The 11977-nt window shown below is 39.1% G+C and overlaps 5 protein-coding genes across 5 annotated transcripts; 2 read left to right on the top strand and 3 right to left on the bottom strand.

Annotated features, from left to right (window-relative positions):
- Positions 1-535: 535 nt before the first annotated feature.
- On the top strand, positions 536-1675 carry I206_107750 (uncharacterized protein; the record flags this gene model as incomplete). Its single annotated transcript, XM_019157794.1, has 1 exon — positions 536-1675. One exon carries the CDS (start codon positions 536-538, stop codon positions 1673-1675), a length of 1140 nt encoding a protein of 379 aa, XP_019009434.1.
- Positions 1676-1858: 183 nt separating this feature from the next.
- I206_107751 (uncharacterized protein) lies at positions 1859-3597 on the bottom strand (the record flags this gene model as incomplete). The annotated part of the gene is made up of 8 exons (XM_019157795.1): positions 1859-2067; positions 2133-2523; positions 2621-2878; positions 2936-3000; positions 3049-3085; positions 3145-3170; positions 3225-3398; positions 3459-3597. The coding sequence occupies 8 exons, from the start codon at positions 3595-3597 to the stop codon at positions 1859-1861; spliced, it is 1299 nt and encodes a 432-aa protein (XP_019009435.1).
- Positions 3598-5122: 1525 nt separating this feature from the next.
- On the bottom strand, positions 5123-6207 carry I206_107752 (uncharacterized protein; the record flags this gene model as incomplete). The annotated part of the gene is made up of 3 exons (XM_019157796.1): positions 5123-5877; positions 5988-6117; positions 6181-6207. 3 exons carry the CDS (start codon positions 6205-6207, stop codon positions 5123-5125), a joined length of 912 nt encoding a protein of 303 aa, XP_019009436.1.
- Positions 6208-6652: 445 nt separating this feature from the next.
- On the top strand, positions 6653-9542 carry I206_107753 (uncharacterized protein; the record flags this gene model as incomplete). The annotated part of the gene is made up of 4 exons (XM_019157797.1): positions 6653-6763; positions 6872-6987; positions 7067-7351; positions 7427-9542. The coding sequence occupies 4 exons, from the start codon at positions 6653-6655 to the stop codon at positions 9540-9542; spliced, it is 2628 nt and encodes an 875-aa protein (XP_019009437.1).
- A 170-nt stretch (positions 9543-9712) lies between these two features.
- I206_107754 (phosphoribosylaminoimidazole carboxylase) lies at positions 9713-11673 on the bottom strand (the record flags this gene model as incomplete). The annotated part of the gene is made up of 4 exons (XM_019157798.1): positions 9713-9919; positions 9989-10725; positions 10806-11585; positions 11643-11673. The coding sequence occupies 4 exons, from the start codon at positions 11671-11673 to the stop codon at positions 9713-9715; spliced, it is 1755 nt and encodes a 584-aa protein (XP_019009438.1).
- Between the last annotated feature and the right edge of the window lie 304 nt (positions 11674-11977).

Here is an 11977-nt window from a genome sequence, read left to right on the forward strand (position 1 = left end):
CTCGATGCATACGGATACACCAGCTTATATGTGTGTATGTTGTAGCAGCCCATCGCGTTTCTCGACATGGAACAAGGCTAGGGTTGAAAGGAGCTTCAACCTTTTACTCACGTCTTGCAAAGGATATCAAGCCTATGACGGTTCATAAAGGATAGGTGCAGGAGTCATTTTTGTCTCTGATATTCTGGTGATGTGCGATGTCATTCATTATGTAGAGGTTTTATCCAGCCTCATGACTTTTAACAATGACGTCGGACACGATGCGTCCAGATATGACTCGAAAAAGGCAATCAAAGGATGCTGACTCTATCAAAGATCAAACGTCATTTCTCGGTTAAATGTTTAACCAGATCTAATCTCGAATACCTCCGAGGAGATTACTCATGAGATGAACAATGACTTATTCAGTCGGTATTATTTCTCATATATGATTGTTTAGAACATTTTGTTTGGGAGCATAATATGTTTAGCGCCTTTACTATCGATTAACGACATACATAGACTGTAGTGGTCAATAGACCCAAGGTTTCCCACCATGTCTTTACCTCCTCTATCAAACGCGACAAAACAAGCCCTTCTGAAATTAGGTATAACTTATCCAATCATTCAAGCTCCAATGGCAGGTGTATCAACTCCTTTATTAGCAGCTACAATAACGAATAATGGTGGATTAGGCTCTTTAGGATTAGGTGCGAGTAATCATTTAATAGCAGAAAAAATGATAATAGATACTCAAAAATTAATAAATATAAAAAATGGGAAATTTAACGTTAATTTATTCGTACATTCAAAACCTAATTTTGATTCAACAATAAATTCAAAATGGTTAAATCAATTAAAACCTGAATTTGAAAAATATAAAACTGAATTACCAAAGGAATTAAAAATTATTTATAAATCATTTGAAGAAGATGAAAATATGTTAAAAATTTTATTAAAATTAAAACCACCTATAATTTCATTTCATTTTGGTTTACCTTCTTTTGAAATACTTTATAAATTAAAAGAGATTGGAAGTATTTTAATGATTACTGTTACGAATTTAAAAGAAGCATTAGAAGTTCAAAATAAAGGAGGAAATGGTTTAATTGATTTTATAATTGTACAAGGATATGAAGCTGGTGGACATAGAGGTATTTTTAATCCAAATGAAAATGATGAAAAATTATCAACTTTTAAACTTTGTAAATTAATTTTAAATGAAAAAAAAATTAATATACCAATAATTTCAACAGGTGGAATTATGAATGGTAAATTAATTAAAAAATATTTAAATTTAGGTTGTTCTGCTGTACAATTAGGAACTACTTTTATAGGTTGTAAAGAATCTTCAATCGATAAAGGATATAAAGAATTTTTATTTAATATTGAAAAATCTAAAAAAACTATAATGACTAAATTTATTTCTGGACGTCCTGCAAGAACAATCGAAAATAAATTTACAGATTTAGAAATTCAATTACGTTTACAAAATGTTGATGTTAGATTACCTGATTATCCAATTACTTATGATGCTGGAAAAGCATTACATAATGCTGCTAAACAATTTGATGAATATGGATATGGAGCTTATTGGGCTGGTGAAAATGCTCCATTAGCTAGAAAGTTGGATGCGAAAGAGATGTTAGAGACTTTGGTCAAAGAGTGGAAGGATGCGGAAAGGGACACAAACTAATGATCGAGATTGGCATTGAGAAGGATGTATGTATAACAACAAGTTCATTTCGTATGTAGCAGTATGGCTGTATCTATATGTATGATATTTTATATAAAAGTTCGATAAGACTATCGATTTCAACTTGTACATGATTGAGTAACAACCGTCTCCCTACGGTGGACCCGATAACAATCAACCTGTTTATGTGATTACAGGCTTGGTCTGTCTACTTCTGATTTGGTTCTGATCACCTCTCGCTGAGGTTTCGCCTCTGGTGGGAGCTTCATCTACTTGTTCTTTCGACTCTGAGACACTTCGGTCAGTCATCGTTTTCTCTTTCTGACGGGCTTCAATTGTATCATCATGCAAGCCCTTAGCACCTGGTGCAATTGAGTAAAGTAATGTTCCGACTGAAATGCGGAAACGGAAAATCGTAAGTCATCACATTCCATGATACGAGGTTTTTCCAACTTACGCAAAACCAAAATCCCTCCTAGTCCAAGCCCTACGTTGAATCCAGTTTGAAACCACCAAACACTTATTCCTAGACTAACAGCTTTTCGAATCGTTAAAATCAAATTAACCGTGACGCTATTCACCTTTGAGGTGAGCCTATTCACTCCTCTGACACAAATACCTTGAGTTACGATATTTATTGCTAGTCCAAGTAAAGCGGAAGGTATAAGTAAATCGGCGTATCCTCCAAGTAGATCTTTTGGATCAAACGTTGGAATCGGAAATGAGCTTATTACTGGTATAGGTAATGCCAATGATCTAAGTGATATAGGTGGTGAAGAAGCGAATGAGTTGAATGTGCTTCGTAAAGATGATTGAAGTGGTAAGAAGAATGGTAGTGATAAAGCGTGCTTTGTACGTAACCGGGTTTCAGCGCTATTACATCTCACTTGTATCAAGTAGGTGACAGGTTTTAAATCAAGGTATGTATGGAAAGGTCAAACTCACACCGTAGAATAATGCTTCTCTCCATTGTTTACCGTAAGTCTTGTAAGTCTGTTCTTGCCATAATCCTAAGAAAGCGCTTAGAATCATAGCTAAAGTCAAAAGCCCAACGCCAGCCACGAATTCTAGATGATCCGGTATCCATCCAGGCTTTTGCGAAAGGGTCGGAGAAGCAGTAGTCTGTGTGCGAGGCGGACGTGGTGGCTTTGGAGCTGAAATGGTCGCTATAACTATCCCTGATGTGATCAAGAGAGCCGATAACTGTATTTGATATATCATCAGACCCATAATTATCAGAATGTATAGACTGACACCTACGACTTGACCAGCGGAGTATTTCCTTTTCCCAAATACCCTTCCTACAAGCATCGATATACACAATCCTATATCAAATGTTAGCTTCCTGCTTCGACATGCAGTTTTGGACTTACCGCCACTTCGAAAAATGATATGTACAGTAACGGGAATCTGTTTGTTTTTGAATTAGCTAGTCACCTTGCGGGTTCAAAAACCTAGAGACAGCTCACCTTCAGTCCAAATGCATAATTATTCACTAATGATAATATCAATTCTCGAGCTCGCTGAATTACATGGACGATACACTTACTCAGACTGATAGCAAGGAAAAGAATGACCTGTACACCCCATCTCGCTATAGGCACCTTCCTAGACTTTAAAGCGGGGTAAGATACGTTTGTTTTCGGTATATTTCTCCATACGATTTGGGATGAAATGGTTGTTATGGTCACGTAGAGGAATTGTACGAAAGTGAGAAATGTGCCTTGTATAGTCGTTGTTTAGCATGTTGCTCCAGATATTACGCTCAATTAAAACTTCTCACCAGATTTCGGATGATCCCTCAGTACCCCTTCCAAGGCCCATACATTTGAACAACATCCTCCGAAAACTAAAGCTAATATCAACCCCCATTCACCAATCGAGCTTTCTATAACCGACGAAACGAGTGAACGGTCGACCATGATTATGTTTGTATGCTGAAGCGTTTCCTACAAGATAAAGTATGGAAGAGCTCTGGATATGTGCAGAGATGTCCTGCAAAGTCCGCCTAGGCTTCTTGGACGACGGTCGATCGATATTTGAGGTGAATCCAGAATTGGACTCTTCGCTGCTTATTGAGTGTCGGTGAAGGTCGAGAACACAAAAATTTACCGTATCATCTTGAGATGAAGCCTGCTTATATCCTTTCTGTTCTCAACTGCGATTCTGCACAATATTGCATGGTATTATCACTAGGTATGACACATGAAGTGCATTTCCTCGACCTCTCAACGCATCAACATCGTTCATTCAGGCCTTTCCAACGGATATGAGGTTATTGATCAATTGTTTATCAAAGCACACCATTTTAGTTTTGTTGTCCTCTTGGTGCCTGACAAGGTCAAAACATTCATTCATTTATTCGAAATCTCATCCAAGGCGTGGAGAGAATAATGGACAAAGGACAAATGTTCATCTCAACAAAGGTGTGTATGTATCGAAGCAACTTCTGCGATACAGGTCGAGGGGTGGCTGAGGGTAGTACTTTCTTCTTTTTGACTTTGGCCTGGCCTTGAGTGTAAGGTGTTCAAGTGTTTTTGGGAGATAGGAAAGGAGATGGTCATTTCAATCACTACTCATGAATACGTCGAAATTTCAACGATCAACGTTAATGGTCGCACTATCGCAAGAGAAGAAGTGACAAAGATTATAGTCATAGAACCTGAAGCGCCTGTTAGCATTAACAATGTGGTGAGAGTAAACAAGCACTATCATTGGGATATAAATGGATATTTGGATGAGCTTGATGAACCCACTAGAATAGGCTTGGTTGTGGCAATCTGGATAGGATGGGTGGGACTACTATACTGGTGGTTAAGATGATAAAGGAGCAAGCAAACTGGGTGAGCTATTACCGTATCCTCCTCCCGACGAACAACACGGACGATGAAATAGTATAAGCTGATCTAAGCTTCACATTGCTTGTGCAAGGCCGAGGCGTTCACATGCCAGGACAAATTCAGACGTGCGACACAAATAGATCTGCCGACATTGGAAACATGACATACCGGCGAGATCATGTCATCTATGGGGAAGACACCGAGCGAAATCGATTCGGTAGAAGGCTATGCGACTTGAAGGGCAAAACGGAAGTGACCGTTCGATTCTATTTGGATGCAAGTCACCTCAATGACGGCTCCTGCGATTCCCTTGAAGCAAGTCCTCCGCGTCACTCCCGGCATGTATCCTTACTCCCGCCTTGGCTTCTCCTTGGAGCCGCCTGAAGTTCCCCATCAAAACACCTCGTCGCGCCCTTCCGATCATGGCGCAGCACATCGTCTTCACAAATTACCAAACCTCGTTCAGGCCTGTCTGGACCCCATGATTTGCATTATCTCCTTTCCTCTACAATTCCTCTTGCTCTGGTCTGTGCTTTAACGATGCACACTACCAACAATGCTTAAAAGACAAATGCATACCGGAATACCGATCCAGCCTTATCGTGTCCTATAATTTGGTCTTCTTCTCCATATCCCTGCCCTCTTCCCACATGGTCCTCCCACTACAAGCACAAACAGTCTTTTCGTTTCCCCAAGCTCCAGCCGACCTAGCGACAACACCAGCGAATATCTTTCCCAGTCCAGTTGGTGATGTTTCAGCGGCTTGTATCGAAGGTACCTCTAGAGCGGACGATTGGACAATACAGCCCCTTCCTACCCATTCCCACAATTCACCTTTAATTTCCTTGAACATATCACCATACCCATTTTTATCCAGTTCGACCTCTCCCAACTCTAAAAACGGTTTTCCAGTTGTATATGGCGGATTAGTGATATTTCCAGTTTGAGAAACGTAAACTTTCCATTTTTCCGAACCAGAGCTCAATCCAACAGCTGATGGAGGAGGTAAACGTACAGTAAGATCTAAAAGGATTGTAGATGGTTCAATTTGAAGAAATCTAGCTATACCAAATACTTTTTGACTGAATTCCTCTTCATTCATACCTGGTAATGGCTGTTTATTCTCAAACAATTGCGTATTAGAAGGAATCGAGGAACTGCTTGAAGGTGAAGGAGGATTAGCTAAGATTGGATTTGAGGTGGATGCTATAGAAGTAGGAAGGGGTATAGGAGATTCGAGAATGGAGACGGCTGCTGTTTGAGGGAAAGTTGAGGCGAAATTTGGGTCGGAAGGGGATGAACCGCGTACGATCACTTGTCGATTTGTAGATTTCAATGCGGATAAAAGATGAGATGGGGGTGCTATGTGTCCATACAGGATTGTTAGTAATCTCACACCTTGTATTACCATTTCACGATCTCTTGTACATATTCGATGATGCGAATTACTATGGGTCAAGGTATACACTCACTTTTGCCAATAATCGTGACTCTCTTATTCTCTAAATCAATATCATATCTCTCAATACCTGACACTTCGCGTAAGGATTTTTGCACGGCATTGACACAATTCTGACATGTCATATCGACAGCAAATTCGGTCTTAACCAAGAAAGCTCAGTTGTTGTGGACGTTTAACATTGGCTAAGAACGATATCAACTCACCTTGAAAGCTATACTGGCTAGTGTCATCTTGGCCCTTGTTTCACCGTGTTTGTGCTGTTGCAAGTAGATTTGCTCAATTCACTGAACAGAGAACCAAATTACAATTCTGTATTCATATAGGAGAAGTCATTATTCAGCAAAATAAATGGCATCATCTTGGTATAGAATGTAAATAGTCTTCCTCCACTTTGAGCGGACTCTTCCGGGTATACAGTATATATACGAGCATAAAATTCCACGTCATGTTATATTATATTATATTCTAATTGACCTTTTATCGTTATCAGATGTTGACGTAATTTAATGTTGAGACGCGTCAAAACATCAACATTACGTGTATCTTGAAATAAATATAAAATCAACCTTCAACTCTGTTGGGGCTCTTACATTGAGGGGATAGACCTAGCTTATAGTCAACTTTCCAACCAAAGATGGCGTTCAGTAGAAGCTGATCAAACCTCAATCAGATATCATGGCGGAAGACATTACTTCATGGATTGCGAAAGCCATAATTCAACATGACAAAGAACATGGTGCAAATTATAAAATACCCCTTCGAGGAAGATATATACAGATGATCAAGGTAAGCATGGCGTCATTTCATCATACCTTTTCTGACATGATCGTCATGTATCATCATGCTTGCAGCCGCTTCGTAGCTGACCCGTTGTTGCTTCCTGATCCGCACCAGTTTCTATCCTTTCGAGATCATTTCGACCCGCACGCCGAGATACGAGGTGTGATATCAGATAAAACGCATTGGATAAGAGTGAAGTTCGATGTGAATGCTACTGACGAATTCGAAGAGTAACTGTTGATTTAGAAACCTAATTCATAGGATTTCCGTATACCGGAAAGAGGTTTGAGCTAATGATGATCCTAATAGACCCCAAGCTTCCCTTCCTTCGGAATCACTGACATCCCAACTTCGAGCAGTATTCTTAATTGAATCCTTTCGAATCAACCTCTTACCCCCACCTTCTTCCCGTCGCCAATCTATACAACTCGACGCAGAGTTACCTGAAGTCATACTGGAAATACTTGAGTGGAAAGTAATTAATGGGGATAAGAACGATCCAGTCTTTTACGAAGACGTTATAGAAGTATCAAAGGGAAAGACAGATTTGGATGTACAGGTTCAAGGTGTTTTGAGGAAATGGTGGTTTGGAGAGTGAGCCTTTTGTCTCAGATTACAGTGAATGGACTTCTGCTGAAGTCAATTCCATTTGATCTCAATCGCAATCAGGTCTAATTCAAGTCAATCGCATTTACCATCTACAAGTCAATATCTACAACACTCAACACACCAAACACCGATATCATCCAGATCAATACAACAACCTTCAAGTTCTGTTAAGCCAACAATATCATCTCCATTGGCGGGTTATCATTCTTCACCTGCAGTTTTGTCTACTTCAGCCTCATCAGATCGGAAAGACCAAGCAGTAAGGGATCATGTTCACCGTGTAGATGACACAATTTCAAAAGGTGATAGTAGCCTAAGACCGAAAGATCAAATCTTACTTCTCGATTTCCTGACGCCTTATATACATACTGGAGGGAAGAAGAAGGTGATACCGGAGTGGTTATTTGAAAAGACCTCAGAGACCAGAGATATGCTCGATGATATCACAATGTTTGGCTTAGATTATGGAGCGGATTTGCAAACCTCCTTAGCACCAGGCACGAAGGGATCTGCTTCTACTGCGAATGTGGAAGGCTCATTAATTTATGAGAGAAAGAAAGGAGGCGAATTGAAGGTTCAAGATTTTGCTCATTTGCCACATCCTCAAACATCTCAAAGCCCATTCCCTTCTGCAGCGGTCGAGACCTCTCCAATCGCGCAGTCTTCGGGATCCCAAAGTAACGGGAGACATTATTCACCTCCTATTGAGGGTATTTTGTCTCCTCACAATCACAATACCAATGATGATATCGCAATTGAGAACGATATCGAGGAAGCAGAGAGTGAAGACGATATCATGATCAAGCCGAGAAAAATGCCGAATCGTAAAGATATATTTGATCCGTTACCTATGCCTTCCTCATCCCCAGGTCAGGATATCGAGTTAGACCACTTGACAGCGGAGGATGAGGACGACCTGTCGGACTACGAGAAAGAACAGAGGCGAAAGACAATCGCTGTTGATCGGGTCAAGACAAAGATAGTTCCCGATCTAGATGCTAAACCAGATACCCATTCAGAAGAGGTTGATCAAGAGGAAAATGAGGAGATTGAAGAACTGGAGAACCCAAATGAAGAGCATACAGGATCAAGCGACGAGAATGCTGTCGGGTCATTTTTGGAAAATTCGCAATCCTTGAGTAAAAGGCGAAAGGGAGATATCTTGGTAGACGATAGTGATCAAAGCTTACCCCAACACAGTTCTTCCAACGAAATTTCTCTGCCAGCTCAGAACACTCTTTCCCCTGCTAAGCGTGTAAAAGACCAAAGAAATCACGGTTCAGGTGGTGACTCACACAATACCGCTTCTCGCAAGAGACCCAGGGAATCAAATGAAACAGCTCCCCACGAATCGCCAATATCTCGTTCTGAGCTGAGCCAAGTCGCGTCTTCAAATGCCCAAAATCACCCTTCTACCATCAAGAAGCCCAAGATTGAACAATCAACCCCTGTCCAAATGTATTCCCAAGTAATGACCAATACTCAATCTACAGGTAAAAGCTCTAGAAAGAGTTTTCTTGACAGTTTAAGGTTTTTCCGTTCTCCTGCAGGTCCTGCTCAAGTCGGTACAATACCTAAATCGGAACTGGAAAGCCCATCGTTAGGTCGAAGGAAAGAAAAAGATAATACTCCAAGTCTGTTTGATCGACTGAATCGATCAATCAGGCGTCATTCCTTGCGATCCTCGTCACCTATACAGATTGATAAGAACAACGATCAGGACCATGAGGAACCACAGGACGGAATCTCGACGCGATATCGTATAGGAGAAGAAGATGGATTAGATGATGGCATAGATAGACAAACAGAAGGCGAAGATGATCCAGAGATCATTGTGGTAGATAATGATGATGATAACGATATCATCGAAGCGAAAGAAGGATCCGAAGAATTCAATCCAGACGATTCACATGGCCCGCATTACGAATCTTACGCCAGTACTTCCATGGTCGAGAATAAGCAATCCATTCCTAACAATTCCACATTCGAGTTCAATCCCCTTGGAACCCATTTAGAACCCAATGTTGATTCTGTAAGCCCAAAGAGAAAAGTTAGAAAATTAGGCGATTCTTTTAAATTGAATTTCCAAATTGAAGGTTTAACAGAATTGAAAGTACGAAAATCCATTGATGATATACGTAAAGCTAGAAATAGGAAACTCAGAGTTCAGTCATGATACTGTTGTTGTTATATGAATCCAAAACATAAAGTCATGCCAGGATGAGGCTAATGTTGTATATAAATTCTGTAATTCCTCCCATATTGAAATCATGCTATGTAATCACAATCTGCGAAGAGAAATGTCAAATTGAATGGCAACTTTTCAAAGGATGCATCTATACTAAACTACTTTTTTAAAGTTTCTTTTACGTATTTTTCCCATCCGTCAACTTCTAATTTCTCACATTTCTGTAATACTTCTTCTTCTAATTTCTTTGAATATTCTTCTAAAGCAATTTGATATTTTGGAATAGCAGTACCTAATATTTTAATAGCTAATAAAGCTGCATTTGTAGAATTATTGATTCCAACCGTTGCACAAGGTATACCTCTCTAATGATACAAATCAAGAACAATCAGCATTTTTTCCTTCGATTAAGTAATTGAATTAAAAGAACTCACTGGCATTTGAACAATACTATATAAACTATCAACACCATCTAAAACACTTGCTTTTACAGGTACACCAATTACAGGTAAAACAGTTTCACTAGCTACCATACCAGGTAAATGAGCTGCACCACCTGCACCTGCAATAATAACTCTTAAACCTCTATTTGAAGCAGATTTAGAATATTTAATCATTTTTTCAGGTGTTCTATGTGCAGAAGTAATTGTTAATTCATATGGAATTTTAAATTGATTTAAAATTTTTGTTGCAGGTAACATAATTGGTAAATCTGAATCTGATCCCATTATAATTCCAATTAAAGGTTTTTTATGTGAATGATTTTCTAATGGATTTGGAGGTGCAATTTTATCAATCCATTCTGAATTTGAATCAGGTTGTGAGAATAAAATTTTTCTCAAATTTTCTGTTAATTCAGCATCATTTTCAGCGGTTAAAGTTATATGTCCCATTTTTCTAGCTTTTCTTGATTCTTTTTTACCATATAAATGAATCGTTGCTCCTTTTACACTTAAAGCATTATCTCTCATTGCTTCAATAGGACCCATTTCTGATGATGATCCTAAGATATTTACCATTGCTGCACTTGGTACAATGAGGTCTGTTGAGCCTAAAGGAAGGGATAAGATTGCTCGAAGATGATTTTCAAATTGTGATGTATTACATGCTTCTATTGTGTGATGTCCTGAATTATGAGGTCGTGGGGCGATTTCATTGAGAAGAAGAGAGCCTGGTGGAGTGTATAGTGTTAACGATGATTACGTCTTGTATATTTAATAATCAGATGACTGAATATGAGAGACAACGTACCATCTTCCATTAAGAACATTTCAACTCCAAAAATTCCAGCACCTGTTAAATGACCTACAGCACTTTCTGCTAATTGTCTAGCTCTAGCATTTAAACTTTGATCTCCTCTTAAAGGTGCTAAACAAACTCGAAGTATACTATCTCTATGAATAGTTTCAACAGCATCATAAGATTTAACTTGTCCTTCTTTATTTCTAACAACCATTACTGCTACTTCTTTAACAAATGAACACCATCCTTCTGCATAAAGTGGTCTATCTCCTAAAAAATCTAATGATTTTTTGATATCTTCAGAAGAAGTTGATTTCAATGGTGAATTACCACGACCATCATAAGCTAAAGTTTTAGCTTTTAACATTACAGGTAATCCTAATTTATCAGTTAAATTCTTAAAATCATTTTCGGTTGGATTAGATGGTAATTCATCAAATGGTGAAACAGGTATACCTCTTTCACTTAAATATTTCTTTTGTTGAAATTTATCTTGAATAAGTCGAATTGTAGAAGGTGAAGGTTGTACTTCGCATAATCCTTCTTTTTCAACTGCTTCTAATACATCCGCGTTAACATGTTCAATTTCAACAGTTAAAATATCACATTTTTTAGCTAATTCCCTAATGTGTGGTTCAGAAGTAAAAGGTCCATCAAGATGACCTTGTTGGTTTTCTGGAGGTAAAAGTGTTTGTTTTGCTGGTGTGTAAGAACCTGAATCAAGGATTAAAAGTGGAATACCGAGTAGAGCGGCTGGGTGAGTTAACATTCGACCCAATTGACCACCACCTATTGACAATGATATTAGCTTTGATCTCACCCGATCCGCGGACCATGTAAGCTTACCCAGTATACCGACTGTTTTTTGAGGAGCCATGTTGAGATAAATAATACCGCTGGGTGATTAGGTTATGATGCTGGACCAGCATGAAATTGAAAATTGCATCAACAACAAATCAAATAACTCGCTCTTCAGTAAGTTATCTTGGGATGACTGAAAAAAGTCTAAACAGGCACGAGATTAGGGGATGATCGGAAAGTAATTACAAAGTTTTCGTATTTCGTGCGCCGAGGTTGATAATGAAAATATTGTAACCTATACTGCCACATGGTATCAACATGGCCGCTTAGCGTTTCCGTTTATGCCGGAGGGTTCGAGGAAAGCTAGTCGAGAGCTGGTT

Source organism: Kwoniella pini, chromosome 11 (assembly GCF_000512605.2).
Source record: "Kwoniella pini CBS 10737 chromosome 11, complete sequence".
Taxonomy (NCBI): Eukaryota; Fungi; Basidiomycota; class Tremellomycetes; order Tremellales; family Cryptococcaceae; genus Kwoniella; species Kwoniella pini.